General features: G+C 48.0%; 1 protein-coding gene across 2 annotated transcripts in view; it reads left to right on the top strand.

Moving 5' to 3' along the window:
• The window catches only part of LOC119957107 (kinetochore-associated protein DSN1 homolog), a 48,974-nt gene that overhangs the window by 13,123 nt on the left and 16,378 nt on the right, over window positions 1-19,473 (top strand). For both annotated transcript variants that reach the window (XM_038784804.1, XM_038784803.1), the window contains 3 exons: window positions 13,015-13,088; window positions 14,278-14,350; window positions 16,882-16,969. In XM_038784804.1, the coding sequence (XP_038640732.1) occupies window positions 13,015-13,088; window positions 14,278-14,350; window positions 16,882-16,969 (235 nt within the window). The remainder of the gene's footprint in view (window positions 1-13,014; window positions 13,089-14,277; window positions 14,351-16,881; window positions 16,970-19,473) is intronic.

Below are 19,473 nucleotides of genomic sequence, written 5' to 3'. Positions count from 1 at the left end.
AGGAGGAAGTGGTCTGCCTCACTGGGCTCCGGGCCTGTGCACTGCTGAGGGGGCACGCAGTAGCGGGATAGTCGGCATTCCGTTGGGCACTTCTGTCAGCAATAGGGAACGCCGTGACTGATGGCCCCGCGGCCCTCACGACACCCGTCCACGACCCACCTGCGGGTTGTGACCCGGAGTTTGAAAATGACTGCTATAGAGGGAGTGCAGCAAAGGATTACCAGACTGATTCCTGGGATTGTGGGATTGGTTTATCAGGACAGATTGAGTCGATTAAGATTATATTAGCTGGAGTTTAAAACAATGAGGGAATTTTATTAGTAGAAACTTAGAAAACCCTAGCAGGGTAGATGCAAGAAGGATGTTCCTGAATTTGAGGGTGTCCAGAACCAGGGGACACAGTCTGAGGATAGGGGGTAAACCATTCAGGACAACAATTAAGAGACATTTCTTAACCCAGAGAGTGGTGAGCCTGTGGAATTTGTTACCACAGGAAGTAGTTGAGGCCAAAACATTGTATGTTCTCAAGAAGCAGTTAGATATAGCATTTGAGGTGAAGGGGATCAAAGGATATGGGGGGGGGAGATGGGATTAGAGTTGGATGATCAGTCTTGATAATAGCGGAGCAGGCTCAAAGGGCCAAATGGCCTCTTCCTATTTTTTATGTTTCTCAGTCATGGATATAGATTGTGAACAGTTGAGGTCCCAGCACTGATTGCTGCGGCACTTGTGGCCATAGCTTGTCAACCTGAAATTGGCCGTGTATCTTTACTCGCTGCTTCCTGTTAGCTAACTAATCCTCTACCCATGCCAATATGTTATCTTCGACACCATTAGCTCTTATTTTATGCAGGAACTTTTGATGTGGCGCCTTGTTGAATGTTTTTTGGAAATTCAAGTACATCACATCTATAGGTTCCCCTTTATCCGCATTGCTTGGTATTTCCTCAAAGAATTCTGATAAATTGATCTCCCATTCATAAAATCATTTTGACTTTGTCTTTTGGCTTTCAGATTTTCTAAATGTCCAGCTAATGCCTTCTTGGTAATGGACACACTTCTCATGTTCTAATCTTATTCAAGTTGTAACATTTAATGCTTGTTTCTTTACTGTGATTCGGTTTCCCATTACCTCCTGGAACATCTTGGAACAAGAGCTAATTTATACCTTTCCCTGTTTTCTTGTCGATGGCAACTCAAATCCTCCTTTCTTCACGAGGTACTCACAGCGAGAGGTGCAGGAAGTATGGTTTTGGTGGGGTGGGGCAAGGGGGCACATTGCTACATGTCCTTTCAGCTTCAATAAGTTACACGCTATTGTTTTGATATCCTTTTGTCATGTAAACCATAACTGATTCTCTCCGACTGGACCAGTTATGCTCGGGCCAGTGTTTGGAACAGGCCGGGATCAGTCACAGCTTCAAACATCAGTGTCTTTCACTAAGAAACAACAGAGCTGCAAACCGGTAGCCCACAGGATATGGAACAGGCAAAGAATGCCTGGGCATTGTTGGTCAGAATACTCTAGCCAACTGCACATGTTAGCAGGGGCAAAGGTGACTAGGCGCCTCTGGTAGATGCGTTTTGCATAGAGGTCAGAGGACATTTGAATTCTGCTGTCCTGGGAGGTGATCAAGGCAGAAAGCACCTTTATTCGAGGGAGTTGGCCAGGGACACGGCTAGGGCGCCAATTGATGGACTTGTGTTGGTGACATCTGGGGTTGGCCGCATGGACCAAAATGGTTGTTTCCAGCCTGTGCATTCCTATGTTCCTGCGCTGCCACTTGTGTTCCTGAGCACAATCCAGTGTCCCCCAACTGGAAAATGTGTGCATGTGCGCAACTGCATAAAAGTGGGGGTCGGGCTGAAATGTGATGCACTCCACAGTTGAAGAGCTGATAGCACTCTCCTGGGTCACAACATGAGGAATTTCAGCCTGGGCAAATTGCGGGAAGGTGGAGCGAGGGACAGTGACATAGAATCAGTGGCATCCCTTGCCTGGTTCGTGGAGGCTATATTGATGCCTCACCTTCAGCAGGGTGGGTTGGAGCACACACTCCATATGAGCCAGAAGGGCAATCGCTGCCACAGGCAAAAACAAAGTAATTCAGGGACTGTGTCTAAAAGACATCAAGACCTTTGGGCTATTTGAGGCTCACTGTGGAAAAATTGGATTGCTTGGAATACATTCTGTGCTGGGCTAACTGCACTCATGTGCCAGGAAATTATCATCTCCAACAAGAGGGAATCTGACCATCTTCCCCTTGATTTTCAACGGCATCACTATTACTAAACTCCCCCACTCTCAACATCCTGGGGGTGGGGGGTTTACAAATGACCAAAATCCTAACTTGGCCAGCCATAAAGATGCTGAGCAGGTCAGAGGCTGGGAATTCTGCAGCAAGTAACTCATCTATGTCTCCCTGGCAAAGTTTGTACCATCTACAGGGTATAACGGAATATTCTTTAATGCTACAGCCTTAAAACTCATGGAGTTTGACGTCACCCAGGGCAAAGCAGCTTGCTTGACTGCACCCCATCTACCACTTTCGATATTCAGTCCCTCCACCACCAATGTACAATAGCAGCCGTGTATACCATCTCAAATGTCATAGTATTCGGAATAAGGTAAATGAGTTGATGGCGCAAATCATCGTGAATGACTATGAGTTAGTGGCCATTACTGAAACATGGTTAAAGGATGGTCACGACTGGGAGTTAAATATCCGAGTGTATCAAACTATTCAGAAGGACATAGTAGATGGTAAGGGAGGTGGTGTAGCTCTGTTATTTAACGATGACATCCGGGCAATAGTAAGGGATGACATCGGTGCTATGGAGGATAAGGTTGAATCCAGTTGGGTGGAAATCAGGAATAGTAAGGCGAAAAAGTCACTGATAGGAGTAGTCTATCGGCCACCAAATAGTAACATTATGGTGGGGCAAGCAATAAACAAAGAAATAACTGATGCATGTAGAAATAGTACAGCAGTTATCATGGGTTGGTTTAGCTCACTCGGCTAAATCGCTGTCTTTTAAAGCAGGCCAGCAGCACGGTTCGATTTCCGTACCAGCCTCCCCGGACAGGCGCAGGAATGTGGCGACTAGGGGCTTTTCACAGTAGCTTAATTGAAGCCTACTCGTGACAATAAGCGATTTTCATTTCATGGGGGATTTTAATCTACATGTTGATTGGTTTAACCAGGTCGGTCAAGGCAACCTTGAGGAGGAGTTTATAGAATGTATCTGAGATAGTTTCCTAGAACAGTATGTAATGGAACCTACGAGGGAACAAGCGGCCCTAGATCTGGTCCTGTGTAATGAGACAGGATTGATTAATGATCTCATAGTTAGGGATCCTCTTGGAAGGAGCGATCACAATATGGTGGAATTTAAAATACAGACGGAGGGTGAAAAGGTAAAATCAAACGCTAGTGTTTTGTGCTTAAACAAAGGAGATTACAATGGGAGATTTCAGAAGAGCTAGCTATGGTAGACTGGAAGCAAAGACTTTATGGTGAAACAGTTGAGGAACAGTGGAGAACCTTCCAAGCGATTTTTCACAGTGCTCAGCAAAGGTTTATACCAACAAAAAGGAAAGACGGTAGAAAAAGGGAAAATCGATTGTGGATATCTGAGGAAATAAGGGAGAGTATCAAATTGAAGGAAAAAGCATACAAAGTGGCAAAGATTAGTGGGAAACTAGAGGACTGGGAAATCTTTAGGGGGAAACAGAAAGCTACTAAAAATGCTATAAAGAGTAAGATAGATTATGAGAGTAAACTTGCTCAGAATATAAAAACAGATAGTAAAAGTTTCTACAAATATATAAACCAAAAAAGAGTGACTAAGGTAAATATTGGTCCTTTAGAGGATGAGAAGGGAGATTTAATAATGGGAGATGAGGAAATGGCTGAGGAACTGAACAAGTTTTTTGGGTCGGTCTTCACAGTGGAAGACCCAAAAAACATGCCAGTGACTGATGGAAATGAGGCTATGACAGATGAGGTCCTTGAGCATAAGAACTAGGAGCAGGAGTAGGCCATCTGCCATTTAGGGCAGCACGGTAGCATAGTGGATAGCACAATTGCTTCACAGCTCCACGGTCCCAGGTTCGATTCCCGGCTTGGGTCACTGTCTGTGCGGAGTCTGCACGTTCTCTCTGCGTGTGCGTGGATTTCCATTGGGTGCTCCGGTTTCTTCCCACAATCTGAAGATGTGCAGGTTAGGTGGATTGGCAATGCTAAATTGCCCCTAGTGTCCAAAAATTGCCCTTAGTGTTGGGTGAGGTTACTGGGTAATGGGGATAGGGTGGAGGTGTGCGCTTGGGTAGGGTGCTCTTTCCAAGAGCCGGTGCTCTTTCCAAGAGCCGGTGCAGACTCGATGGGCTGAATGGCCTCCTTCACTGTAAATTCTATGATCTGGCCCCTCGAGCCTGCTCCGCCATTCAATGAGATCATGGCTGATCTTTTGTGGACTCAGCTCCACTTTCCGGCCCAAACACCCTTAATCCTTTTATTCTACAAAAAACTATCTATCTTTATCTTAGAAACATTTAATGAAGGAGCCTCAACTGCTTCACTGGGCAAGGAATTCCATAGATTCACAACCCTTTGGGTGAAGAAGTTCCTCCTAAGCTCAGTCCTAAATCTACTTCCCCTTATTTTGAGGCTACGTTCCCTAGTTCTGCTTTCACCCACCAGTGGAAACAACCTGTCCGCATCTATCCTATCTATTCCCTTCATAATTTTATATGTTTCTATAAGATCCCCCTGCATCCTTCTAAATTCCAACCAGTAGATGGCCTACTCCTGCTCCTAGTTCTTATGTTCTTATCTCCAAGATGCACCGCAGGGGCCCACCAAGGCTCCTTCGACAGCGCCTTCCAAACCTGGGGCCTCCAGCACCTGGAAGGACAGGATACTGTTGCATGGGAACGCCACCACCTGGATATTCCCCTCCAAGTCACATGCTATCCTGGTGTGGGAATGTATCGACCATCCCTTCACTCTCGCTGGTTCAAAACCCTGGAACTCCCTCCCTACCAGCACTGTGGGTGTACCTACACCACATGGACTGCAGCGGTTCAAGAAGGCAGCTCTTCTCAAGGACAACTAGTGATGGGCAACAAATGTTGGCATTGCCCGAGACCCCGACATCCCATGAATGAATAAAAAGTAAAGGATTTGTAACGGGTCAGTGATTTCTAATGACGGTTGTTGAAGTTTTTGAAGAGTTAATAGAAGGGAGCGAGGGCAGCACAGTGGCGCAGTGGGTTAGCACTGCTGCCTCACGGCGCCGAGGTCCCAGGTTCGATCCAGGCTCTGGTCACTGTCTGTGTGCACATTCTCCCCGTGTTTTGCTTGGGTTTCGCCCCCACAACCCAAAAATGTGCAGGCTAGGTAGATTGGCCACACTAAATTGCCCCTTAATTGAAAAAAATGAATTGGGTACTCTATAGAAGGGAGCCAGGCACTCTGGCAAATTACAATCACTGGGAAAGTGGTACTGAGTAAATTGTTGGAGCTGCAGGTTGACAGATTCCAAGGCCCTGATGAACCTTTTTATTGTCACAAATAGGCTTACATTAACACCGCAATGAAGTTACTGTGAAAAGCCCCTAGTCGCCACATTCAGGTGCTTGTTCGGGTACGCAGAGGGAGAATTCAGAATTCTTAGCTGGTACGGGAATTGGCCTTGTTCTGCATCACAAACCAGCTGTCTGGCCCACTGAGCTAAACCAGCCCCCAGGACCTCATCCTAGGGTCCGAAAAGAAGTGGCCAGTGAGATAGTTGGTGTGTTGATATTAGTTGATATGGGTGGCTCAGTGATTAACACTGCTGTCTCACAGCGCCAGAGACCCAGCTTCGATTCTGACCTCGGGTGTGTGGCGTAGAATAGATTACAAAAGCAAGGGAGTCATGTCCGTGTTATATAGAGCATTGGAGAGGCCACAGCTGGAGCACTGGGTCTGGTCACCACATTATAGGAAGGATGTGATTGTACTGGAGGGGGTGCAGAGGAGATTCACCAGGATGTTGCCTGGGTTGGAACATTTAAGTTATGAAGAGAGTTTGGATAGGCTTGGGTTGTTTTCACTGGAGCAGAGAAGACTGAGGGGTGACCTGATTGAGGTGTACACGATTCTGAGGGTCATGGTCAGGGTGGTAGGGAATAACTGTTCCCCTTAGTTGAAGAGTTGGTTACGAGGGGACACAAGTTCAAGGTGATTAGAATTGGCAGATCAAGTACCTTTCATGCAGCGGTGCAGACTCGATGGGCCAAAGGGCCTTTTCCGCACAGTATTTTTCTGTGACTGTCGTTCTCCCCGTGTCTGCGTGGGTTTCCTTTGGGTGCACCGGTTTCCTCCCACGGTCCAAAGAAGTTCTGGTTAGATGGATTGGCCAAGCTAAATTGCCTCTCGGTGTGGTTTATTATGGGCCAGGGTTTAGAGAACCCCAAAGTATATCATGGAGTTCACCTGACCCACAACTTTAATAGACTTTGGTTATGGGTAGCACAAGGGTCCACTTTACAGGTGTGATGCAGCAGAGAACTAAAAGTATTTTTAAACAAAACAATGTTTATTCTATGAATCCAGTTAACATTTTATAAACGCACAGTAAACCATTTATCAACTACCAACGCACGTAACTACACAGATCCAATACCTATAGATAACCCTTAATAACTTCCCAAACAACATCCATAAGTTAACCCCTTTTTAAATAAAGACAGCAGGTTTAAATTCTCTACAGAAACAGGTATTACTTTGCAATCATCAGTGAGCCGAAGACATTTTTTAGCTTGTAGAGAGAAAGATCAATACACACATCTGCTTGATTCACATGCAGCTCTCCAACTCTGAAACTAAACACACTGCAAATTCCAGCTCAAAACGAAAGTAAAAGCCAGACAGCCCAGCTCCACCCACACACTGACATCACTGCAGCTATTTGATAAACACTCATTTCTTAAAGGTACATTCACCTGACAGGTTTCATAGATTATCATAGAATTTACAGTGCAGAAGGAGGCCATTCGGCCCATCGAGTCTGCACGAGCCCTTGGAAAGAGCACCCTATTTAAGCCCATGCCTCCACCCTATCCCCGTAATCCAGTAACCCCACCTAACCTTTTTGGACATTAAGAGCAATTTATCATGGCCAATCCACCTAACCTGCACATCTTTGGACTGTGGCAGCACGGTAGCATGGTAGTTAGCATAAATGCTTCACAGCTCCAGGGTCCCAGGTTCGATTCCCGGCTGGGTCACTGTCTGTGTGGAGTCTGCACGTCCTCCCCGTGTGTGCGTGGGTTTCCTCCGGGTGCTCCGGTTTCCTCCCACAGTCCAAAGATGTGCGGGTTAGGTGGATTGGCCATGCTAAATTGCCCGTAGTGTCCTAAAAAGTAAGGTTAGGGGGGGGGGGGGGGGGTTGTTGGGTTACGGGTATAGGGTGGATACGTGGGTTTGAGTAGGGTGATCATGGCTCGGCACAATATCGAGGGCCGAAGGGCCTGTTCTGTGCTGTACTGTTCTATATTAAAGACCCGGAGGAAACCCACGCACACACGGGGCAATCGTGCAGACTCCACACAGACAGTGACCCAAGCTGGGAATCAAATCTGGGACCCTGTAGCTGTGAAGAAAACTGTGCTAACCACTGTGCTACCGTGCTGCCCTTGTTATGGGGATTGGGCTTGGGTAGGGTGCTTTTTTGGATTGCTGGTGCAGACTCAATGGGCCAAATGGCCTCCTTTGCACTGTAGGAATTCTATTCTTCTACGATTAATTTTCCAAAATTCCCTAGATTTGGGACTCTTCCATTAGATTGGAAAATAGCGAATGTAATTCCTTTATTCAAAAAGAGAGAGAGTCAAATCAGGAAGCTATACACGAGTTTGCTTAATATCCATCATAGGGAAAATATTAGAAGCTATTAAAGGTGCAGAGCACTTAGAAACAATCAAGATAATCTGGCAGAGTCATGGTTTTGTGAAAGGGAAATCATGTTTAATCTATTTATTGGATTTCTTTGAAGGAGTCGAGCTGTGGTTAAAGGGGAACCGGTAGATGTACTGTACTTAGATTTCCAGAAGATATTTGATAAGGTGTCACATTATTATGAAAAATAAAAGCTTGCAGTGTAGGGGGGTGATATATTGGCATGGATAGGAGATTGGCTCCCTAATGGGAAACAGAGTAGGTAGAAATGGGTCTTTTTCTGGATGGCAGGCTGTGATGAGTGGTGTCCCACAGGGATCCGTGCTGGGACCGAAGGGATGGTTGCTGAATTAGCTGATGACACAAAGAGAGGTCGGAAAGTAAATTGGAACGAGGCTACAAAGGGACATGGCTCGGTTAGGTGAGTGGGCAAAGATCTGGCAAATGGAGCAGAATGTGGTCAAATGAGAAATTGCCCAGTTTGGCAGAAAGAATACAAATGCTTATTGTCTAAACGGTGAGAGATTGCAGAGCACTGAGATGCAGAGGGATCTGTGTGTCCTAGTGCATGAATCACAAGGCGAGTGTACAAATACAGCAAGTAATTAGGAAAGCTAATAGAATATTATTGTTCATTGTGACGGGGATTGATTACAAAAGTAGTGAGGTTATGCTTCAGCTGTACAGAGCATTGCTGAGACCACATCTGGAGCATTGTGCACAGTATTGGTCTCCTTAAGGAAACATGTAATTGTGTTAGAAGCAGTTCAGAGAAGGTTTACTAGTTAATACCTGGAATGGGTAGGTTATGTCCCCGTAATACAGTAACCACACCTAGGGCGCGATTCTCCGCCCCCCCACGCCGGGTGGGAGAATAGCGGTAGGGCCTCCCGACGTTTTTCACGCCCTCCCGCTTTTCTCCCCTCCCCCATGCCCAAACCATGCCACAAATCGGCGCTCGCCATTTTTTACGGTGAGCGGCGATTCTCCTGCGCCGAGCTGCCGGCCCTTCACGCCCATTTCACCACGGCAGCAAACACACCAGCTCGCTGCCGTCGTGAAACGGGCGGCAGATGCCCGTTTGGGGCATCTAGAGGCACGATTGGCACGGGAGCACCACGACTGTGCTTGGGAGGGGACAGGCCCGCGATCGGTGCCCACTGATCGTCGGGCCAGCGTCCAAAACAGACGCACTCTTTCCCCTCCGCCGCCCGGCAAGACCAAGCCGCCACGTCTTGCCGGGCGGCTGAGGAATTAGAATTAGAAGAGTACAGCACAGAACAGGCCCTTCGGCCCTCGATGTTGTGCCGAGCAATGATCACCCTACTCAAGCCCACGTATCCACCCTATACCAGTAACCCAACAACCTTATTTCTTAGGACACTACGGGCAATTTAGCCTGGCCAATCCACCTAAAGACGCCAACTGCGCATGCGCGGGTGATGTCATCGGCCGCGTCAGCCGCCGTGACGCTTGACGTGCGGCCTTGACGACCGTCGTCAAGGCCGTGATGCACGGGGCCGCGCTCCTAGCCCTGCCCGGGGGGGAGAATCGGCCCCGGAAGTGGCCGTGAATGCTGCTGTGGGTCACGGCCTGTCCCACGGCAGCCTTTACGATTCTCTGCATTTGCGGAGAATCTCGCCCCTAACCTTTTGGACACTAAGGGACAATTTAGCACGGCCAATCCACCTAACCTGCACAATTTTGAACTGTGGAAGGAAACCGGAGCACCCGGAGGAAACCCACCCAGACACAGGGAGAACGTGTGAACTCCACGACAGTCACCCAAGACCGAAATTGAACCTGGTGCTGTGGGGCAGCAGTGCTAACCACTGTCAACGTGCTGCCCTCTTATGGTTGTTTTAAGAGGAAAGGGTGTACAGGCTAGACTTGTATATGCTGGAGTTTGGAAGAGTTAAGAGAAGACCTGATTGAGATGCTGAGGGGTATTGACGGGATGGATGTGGAGAGGTTGTTTCCTCTTGTGGGAGAATTTAGAACAAGGGGTCAGTGTTTAAAAATGAAGGGTCGCTCATTTAAGACAGAGATGAGAAACTATTTCTCTAGTGGAGTCTCTGAAACTCTCTCCCTCAAAGGGCAGTGGAAGCAGAATCTTTGAATGTTTTTAAGGCAGAGCGAGAGTGATTCTTGATAAGCAAGGGGGTGAAAGGTTATTGGGATGGGTGAAAATGTGGAGTTGGGGTTACAACCAGATCAACTATGATCTTATTGAACGGGTAACCGGCTTGAGGGGCCTCCTAATACGTATGTTCATGGGGAACAAACGTGAATAAGGGAGAGTCGGAAGATTTTATTTGTATGGGTTTTGTAAGAACTTGCTAATACTTCACGTAAGAGAATTTACTAAAATTAGATTGTATGAAATTGGGCGGCAGTCTATTTGCTTAAATTGGTTTGGAGTTGGGCGACACTCAAATCAGCAGCTTGTGACTAATGGTGTCTCCCAGGGATGAATACTTGGGTCTCATCTTCTCATCTTTGCGTTTGATAAGGTTCCCCATGGTAGGCTATTGCAGAAAATACAGAGGCATGGGATTCAGGGTAATTTAGCAGTTTGGATCAGACATTGGCTAGTTGATAGAAGACAAAGAGTGGTGGTTGATGGGAAATGCTCTGACTGGTGTCCAGTTACTAGTGGTGTGCCACAAGGATCTGATTTGGGGCCGTTGCTGTTTGTCATTTTTATAAATGACCTGGAGGAGGGCGTAGAAGGATGGGTGAGTAAATTTGCAGATGACACTAAAGTTGGTGGAGTTGTGGACAGTGCAGAAGGATGTTACAAGTTACAGAGGGACATAGATAAGCTGCAGAGCTGGGCTGACAGGTGGCAAATGGAGTTTAATGCAGAAAAGTGTGAGGTGATTCATTTTGGAAGGAATAACAGGAAGGCAGAGTACTGGGCTAATGGTAAGATTCTTGGTAGTGTGGATGAGCAGAGAGATCTCGGTGTCCATGCCCATAGATCCCTGAAAGTTACCACCCAGGTTGAGAGGGTTGTTAAGAAGGCGTACGGTGTGTTAGCTTTTATTGGTAGAGGAATTGAGTTTCGGAGCCATGAGGTCATGTTGCAGTTGTACAAAACTCTGGTGCGGCCGCATTTGGAGTATTGTGTGCAGTTCTGGTCGCCACATTATAGGAAGGATGTGGAAGCATTGGAAAGGGTACAGAGGAGATTTACAAGAATGTTGCCTGGTATGGAGGGAAGATCATATGAGGAAAGGCTGAAGGACTTGAGGCTGTTTTCGTTAGAGAGAAGAAGGTTAAGAGGGGACTTAACTGAGGCATACAAGATGATCAGAGAATTAGATAGGTGGACATCGAGACTTTCCTCGGATAGTGATGTCCAGCACGAGGGGACATAGCTTTAAATTGAGGGGAGATAGATATAGGACAGATGTCAGAGGTAGGTTCTTTACTCAGAGAGTAGTAAGGGTGTGGAATGCCCTGCCTGCAACAGTAGTGGACTCGCCAACACTAAATGCATTCAAATGGTTATTGGATAGGCATATGGACGATAAGGGAATAGTGTAGAGGGACTTTAGAGGGGTTTCACAGGACGGTGCAACATCGTGGGCCGAAGGGCCTGTACTGCGCCGTAATGTTCTATGTATATTTAGAAATGACTCAGATAAAGGATAGAGAAGCCGCATATCTTAATGCCGACACTAAACGCCACTAAATTAGGCGGCGCAGTAAATAATGCAGATGGAACAGAAAATCCCAGAGGAACATTGACGGATTGAGTGAATGGATAAAACCGCAACCATTAAAGTTCAGTGTGGGGTCACCAGCTTCAGAGCCAAGGAGATAGTTCAGTGTTTTCTCAATGGTGCGAAGCCCAGACCTTCGGATGAGCTGAGAGATTTAGGGGTTAAAATACCCAAATCACTAAAAGCTAGTGGTCAGGCAGGCACTATTTTGAAGACAATTAGAATATTGGTTAAATCTCACTAAAGCTGGAATCCAATGGGGTGAAAGTTGCAACTGTTTGAGAGTTCTGGGCGGACCCAATCTAGAATACCAGCTCAGTTCAGGCCACTGAATCTCAGGAAAGATGTACAGGCCTCTGAAGGATTGGAATGCAGGTTGACCAGGGTGATGTCGGGCTGAAAGGTTTAATTTTTGAGGACGAATCGCATCAGCCTGAGTTTAGAAGATTATAGGATGGTCTAATGTAATTGTTTAAGATGATCAAATGGAAACTATTTCCTCTGATGGGGGAATCTAGAACGGGGGAGGGGGGGAGCCTTACACTTAGAGGTGAGATGTTCAGGGAAGGAAAACCCTTCTTCACACAGAGGGAAATTCAAATCTCTCCCCAAAAAGCTGGGAGTCAATTGAAGATTTCATAAACAAATTGCTAGATTTATCTTGGACTAAGGTATTAAGGCTGGTAGGTTGAGTAAATGCGCAGATTAACTCTCATCTCGTTGAAGGCAGTTCAGAGTTGTATCATCATCTTGTCCCACATTCCTAATATTCTTTGGTCAAGAGCATTGCTAAAATCTGGTTATTATCACATCGTGGTTTTTGAAGGGGTGGGTGAGGAGGTCTTGGCTGCGATGGGCTTTGGGAGGGCCCCGATGTAATGAAAGGAGCTGCATAAAGACCAATATTTATGCTGCCATGTCCAGTGTAATGAGTTGCGTTTGAAGTGGTTTAGCCCGCTTCATACTGAGCCACAATTCAGTCTTCGCTAGTCCGGTGTTCTTCTGTTCCATCTACCTCTCTCCGCGTCCCCTCCCCTTTCACAATGCAATATTGCGGCGTTAGTAAATATTTGCGTCATGGATTTATAGCCGCCTGGTGATGCTCAGCGAGATCACATGCCATCCGGTGCATTGCAAGCTGCCCATGTCAATCCTAACCTGATGCCTGTCCTTGAAAATAATTGAGGACTGGAGGTTTTTTAAAGATTGGAAGGCTATAATGCATTACTTCAAATGATTACAACAGGAGTGTAAATATTTTCTAAGGTTGGAAACTCTGACTCGGTCTTCAAATAAACTTTTAACCCCTATCTTTTCAACCATCTCTGTTTATTCAGAGATCTGTGAGGGTATCCGGATGGATTTGCCGGAAGATGAAAGACTGGCACTGCTCCTTCAGTCCTGTTTGGAGGTATGAAACTTTGGCGATTCATTTAGTTTCATTTAAGGATTTCAGCTAAAAAGAATTAATGGCTGCCTGGGAAATTGTCATTTGCCCAACATACATAGTACATAGAAAAATACAGCACAGAACAGGCCCTTCGGCCCACGATGTTGTGCCGAACCTTTGTCCTAGATTAATCATAGATTATCATAGAATTTACAGTGCAGAAGGAGGCCATTCGGCTTTTGGAAAGAGCACCCTACCCAAGGTCCACACCTCCACCCTATCCCCATAACCCAGTAACCCCACCCAACACTAAGGGAAATATTGGACACTAAGAGCAATTTATCATGGCCAATCCACCTAACCTGCACATCTTTGGACTGTGGGAGGAAACCGGAGCACCCGGAGGAAACCCATAAAATTGTAGCTTTCAGAAATAGAGGGGTAAATAAATTGGTGTTTTTTATTTTCCCCCGTCGCTCACTACCTGACGGGGTGGTAACCAAAGGAGAAGGTGTTCTTATTCTGGGGCTACAGCACTGCGGCAGGGAGGGGTGGCGTCTGAACCCGGGGCTAGTCCCATTTTTCTCTTCTTTTTTTGTTGTGGGAAAGATTTTAACTTGTCAGTTTCTAACGCTGTAGCAGCAGCCACTTGTTACTCTGGAAGTCAGATATGTGATGACTTCCATGTCTTTTGGATTTTGTTGACTGTGTGTGTGTGTGTGTCTGAAATCCCTCGAGGAACACAGTTTTGAAGTGGGCGGGTTGCTGACAAACCTCAGGGAATCAGTCTCTTGTTGCTCTTTGTGGTGTTATCAGCTACAGTTTTCCTGCTAATTGGTGTTTACCTCATGTTAATTCTGGATGTTAGAATATGAGATCGATACAATTGGCTGTTTGCTTTGTTAACTCGTGTATAGTAACATTTCTTCGGTTTGTTAAAAACTGGATTCACGCGGCTGAGATTTCCGATTTCATCTCCTTTAAAGTTACTTGCCCCTATCCAGCTTCTAACAAACTTTGGGGGTCCATTTAGGATCACATTAGAGCTGGGGATCTGGTCCGGAATCATAAGCTTGTGGCAAACCACAATTCACTGGTTAGCTATAGTGGACCGTAGCATCTGTACATATTTGTGAAGAAATTTTCCTTTAAATGTCAGCGTTTATCTTTTGGCTGAATAGACGTTAAGCAGATATTGTTTCTGGCTCAGTATACTCTGCAGAAGCTGCAGCGCACCCTGGAAACACGGGAGGACTTCAGTCTGGACGCCTTTCAAACATATGGTAAGTTGGAAATATCATCGGACTGCCATCTCTAAATCTATCCTCCTCGCAAAGCTTTTCCTTCTTGGCTAAGTTGAGAACGCACGGGTGTAGTTACAGTTTGTCCAGCCGCGCGCAGTACCTCGTCTGCAAGTGTTTGACGCTCCAGTTGACCAGGTTTATGCTGTCGTTTTCTGCTAAGCCTCTCGGTGTGTTATGTACCTGCGTGTATTATAATGTAAAGGTTCTCAGCAGAGCACGGGTTAACGCAGGACTGGAGAATGGCACCGCCCACGGCACAGTGCCACAGGGTAAGAGGCTTTGAGAACAGTAAAAACAAGACTGTACCTCAGACCTGTAAACAGTTGAAACCTGCCAATAAAACATGCAAGTCTCAAGGTCTCCTCACTGCAGCGGAAAGAACCCACATATTACCATATCCTGGTCCTCGGGGCCGAAACTGCTGAGCGGGTGAAGGTTAAATAAGCGGCTGTTTCTCGCGCAACACCATTAGGACCACTAGAAGAAAATATTCCACGGACCCAACCAAACTGCAACTCTGCAGACCATGGGATTGAAGCCTTGGGCTGGTTGGTAAATGGAGCGAAGAAATGGTCGCCTTTACCGTCCCACAGAATCTAGACTGCTGAGTTATACCATCGCTTTTGTAGCTTCCAGTAAACGTCAGTGCAGTTGCCCAGCAAAAAAGATTCAGTGATGTGCCCCTCTGCTGTTTTACAAAAGCTTTCCCCCCTCCTCTGCTGCTGCTGGCCTGAACGGCCGCGGTGAGTTTTCTGGCTTATGGTTGTGGGAGGAGGACTTGATCTTCCCTTGCGGAGCTGTGTGTGGCTCAATGGTGTTTCCAAATCCCTCCGTGGCCTCGCTCTTTAGCTGAAGGTGCTCACTTAGCTTACTCGTCAGTGCTGTACGTACAGGTACTTGATCTCTTACTTCCAAACTCCGTTTTGAAAATGAAATGAAAATCGCTTATTGTCACGAGTCGGCTTCAATGAAGTTACTGTGAAAAGCCCCTAGTCGCCACATTCCGGCGCCTGTCCGGGGAGGCTGGTACGGGAATCGAACCGTGCTGCTGGCCTGCTTGGTCTGCTTTAAAAGCCAGCGATTTAGCCGAGTGAGCTAAACCAGCCCCTTTCCCGTAGACGGGAAGGATCCCATGAGCTTGTGTGGGGAATGTAGCAGCTGTTTGTGCCCTGGATGCATCGTGACATTCTCAATAAACCAGCAAGACCTACAGTCACAGCACCTTTCACAATCACCAGAGAGGACTGACTTGCAAAGAGCAGTGTGAAACACACAAGCCAAAAGGATGTGAAGTAAAAATAAATAGACCGTGTTTGTGATATTTGTAGAGGTCTATACACTGTCCAAATGTAAGCAGTGAATCGCGGTTAGTGGAGGAGGATGAGACGTAGAATTTGTACAACAGAAGCAAGCTGTTCCACACAACAGTCTGTGTTCCCATCGAGCTGCCACGTGTGTTTCCTCCCACCTTGCCTCAATCTGTCTATTCTAATCTTTCTCCCACATGTTTATCCAGCTCCCTTGAAATGCATCTGCTACATTCACCTCAATTACTGGTAGCGAGTTCCACGTTATACCTACTCTCTGGGTCTGTTTTTTTTTATAAATTTAGATTACCCAATTATTTTTTCTATTAAGGGGCAATTTAGCGTGGCCAATCCACCTACTCTGCACATTTTTGGGTTGTGGGGGCGAAACCCACGCAGACACGGGGAGAATGTGCAAACTCCACACGGACAGTGACCCAGAGCCGGGATCGAACCTGGGACCTCAGCGCCGTGAGGCGGTTATGCTAACCACTAGGCCACCGTGCTGCCCTCTCTGGGTCTGTTTAATGCTGTGACTCGGACACTACAATCGACCACGGCCCCGTTGTGATGCTTTCTGCGGCTGTCGGATGAACCATCTGAAGGTGGAGTCGATCCCGTCAGGGGCAGTCTGCCCAAGAGTTGTGTGCCAGTCATCTGCTGCGGCAAGTTGTCAACTGTACAGCACCGACCCTCCCCGCACCCCCAACCGTGCAAAAACTGCTGCAAAGCAACATAACCCGGATCAAAATTCTCTTGTGTTTTGTTTATTGTCCCCTTGATGTTCACCATTCTTGTCTGGCTGGGAGCATAGATGATCTCTCTCTCCCACCTTCTTCCCTGGCCACACTGAAATCAGCCTCTACCTTGAACTCTTTCCCTTCTGAGATTGGGCTCTTTGTAACTGCCAAGCGAATCTATTACACAGTAAAGCGAGTGCTAGCAGTCATCAGTAAGCTCAATGTGAAGTGGAAAATAATGAATAGCTCACAGCTGCTGCTTCGAAGGGGATCAAAGCTCTTTGGATATAGCAGTTCTTAACTTTATCACTGTCGAGAGAATTTACCCAGAGAACCGCCTGTCCTTTGGCTGCCTCCCCTCAGTGATGTGGCCAGGATTAGGATGCTGGCGTACAGCCTGTTCAATGGTGCTGTGTGGTTTTTCCCTTCGCTGTTTGATCTTTTTATTCTTTTGTACCTGCAGTCTCTGGTATTTCCAATGACGTCAAGCGCGTTATAGAGACAATGAAATTAGACGGGACTCTGAAGAAATGCACAGAGAAACCGGACGGGTAAGTAACCCAAAAGAAGAGTCAAGTTTGAACCTTTAACCATGCGTGCTGTAGAGGCCACACTAACCATGCGTGCTGTACAGGCCACGCTAACCATGCGTGCTGTACAGGCCACACTAACCATGCGTGCTGTACAGGCCACGCTAACCATGCGTGCTGTACAGGCCACACTAACCATGCGTGCTGTACAGGCCACACTAACCATGCGTGCTGTACAGGCCACGCTAACCATGCGTGCTGTAGAGGCCACGCTAACCATGCGTGCTGTAGAGGCCACGCTAACCATGCGTGCTGTAGAGGCCACACTAACCATGCGTGCTGTAGAGGCCACATTAACCATACGTGCTGTACAGGCCACGCTAACCATGCGTGCTGTACAGGCCACACTAACCATGCGTGCTGGAGAGGCCACACTAACCATACGTGCTGTACAGGCCACGCTAACCATGCGTGCTGTACAGGCCACGCTAACCATGCGTGCTGTACAGGCCACACTAACCATGCGTGCTGTACAGGCCACGCTAGCCATCCGTGCTGGAGAGGCCACACTAACCATGCGTGCTGTAGAGGCCACACTAACCATGCGTGCTGGAGAGGTCACGCTAACCATGCGTGATGTACAGGCCACACTAACCATGCGTGCTGTACAGGCCACACTAACCATGCGTGCTGGAGAGGCCACGCTAACCATGCGTGCTGTACAGGCCACACTAACCATGCGTGCTGTAGAGGCCACACTAACCATGCGTGCTGTACAGGCCACGCTAACCATGCGTGCTGTAGAGGCCACGCTAACCATGCGTGCTGTAGAGGCCACGCTAACCATGCGTGCTGTAGAGGCCACACTAACCATGCGTGCTGTAGAGGCCACATTAACCATACGTGCTGTACAGGCCACGCTAACCATGCGTGCTGTACAGGCCACACTAACCATGCGTGCTGGAGAGGCCACACTAACCATACGTGCTGTACAGGCCACGCTAACCATGCGTGCTGTACAGGCCACACTAACCATGCGTGCTGTACAGGCCACGCTAGCCATCCGTGCTGGAGAGGCCACACTAACCATGCGTGCTGTAGAGGCCACACTAACCATGCGTGCTGGAGAGGTCACGCTAACCATGCGTGATGTACAGGCCACACTAACCATGCGTGCTGTACAGGCCACACTAACCATGCGTGCTGGAGAGGCCACGCTAACCATGCGTGCTGTACAGGCCACACTAACCATGTGTGCTGTACAGGCCACACTAACCATGCGTGCTGGAGAGGCCACACTAACCATGCGTTCTGTACAGGCCACACTAACCATGCGTGCTGTACAGGCCACGCTAGCCATGCGTGCTGGAGAGGCCACATTAACCATGCGTGCTGTACAGGCCACACTAACCATGCGTGCTGGAGAGGCCACACTAACCATGCGTGCTGTACAGGCCACATTAACCATGCGTGCTGGAGAGGCCACACTAACCATGCGTGCTGTACAGGCCACACTAACCATGCGTGCTGGGGAGGCCACACTAACCATACGTGCTGTACAGGCCACACTAACCATACGTGCTGTACAGGCCACACTAACCATGCGTGCTGTACAGGCCACACTAACCATGCATTCTGTACAGGCTACACTAACCATGCGTGCTGGAGAGGCCACACTAACCATACGTGCTGTACAGGCCACACTAACCATACGTGCTGTACAGGCCACACTAACCATGCGTGCTGTACAGGCCACACTAACCATGCATTCTGTACAGGCTACACTAACCATGCGTGCTGGAGAGGCCACACTAACCATGCGTGCTGTATAGGCCACACTAACCATGCGTGCTGGAGAGGCCACGCTAACCATGCGTGCTGGAGAGGCCACTAACCATGCGTGCTGTACAGGCCACGCTAACCATGCGTGCTGTACGGGCCACACTAACCATGCGTGCTGTACAGGTCACACTAACCATGCGTGCTGGAGAGGCCACGCTAACCATGTGTGCTGTACAGGCCACACTAACCATGCGTGCTGTACAGGCCACACTAACCATGCGTGCTGGAGAGGCCACGCTAGCCATGCGTGCTGTAGAGGCCACGCTAACCATGCGTGTTGTACAGGCCACACTAACCATGCGTGCTGTACAGGCCACACTAACCATGCGTGCTGTACAGGCCACACTAACCATGCGTGCTGGAGAGGCCACACTAACCATGCGTGCTGTACAGGCCACACTAACCATGCGTGCTGTAGAGGCCACACTAACCATGCGTGCTGTACAGGCCACGCTAACCATGCGTGCTGTACAGGCCACACTAACCATGCGTGCTGTAGAGGCCACACTAACCATGCGTGCTGGAGAGGTCACGCTAACCATGCGTGCTGGAGAGGCCACGCTAACCATGCGTGCTGTACCTGCCACACTAACCATGCGTGCTGTACAGGCCACACTAACCATGCATGCTGGAGAGGTCACGCTAACCATGCGTGCTGCAGAGGTCACGCTAACCATGCGTGC

This window comes from Scyliorhinus canicula, chromosome 25, assembly GCF_902713615.1.
Source record: "Scyliorhinus canicula chromosome 25, sScyCan1.1, whole genome shotgun sequence".
NCBI classification, from domain to species: Eukaryota; Metazoa; Chordata; class Chondrichthyes; order Carcharhiniformes; family Scyliorhinidae; genus Scyliorhinus; species Scyliorhinus canicula.
Note: the sequence above shows the minus strand (reverse complement) of the source record. Positions and strands in the feature narration are given on the sequence as shown.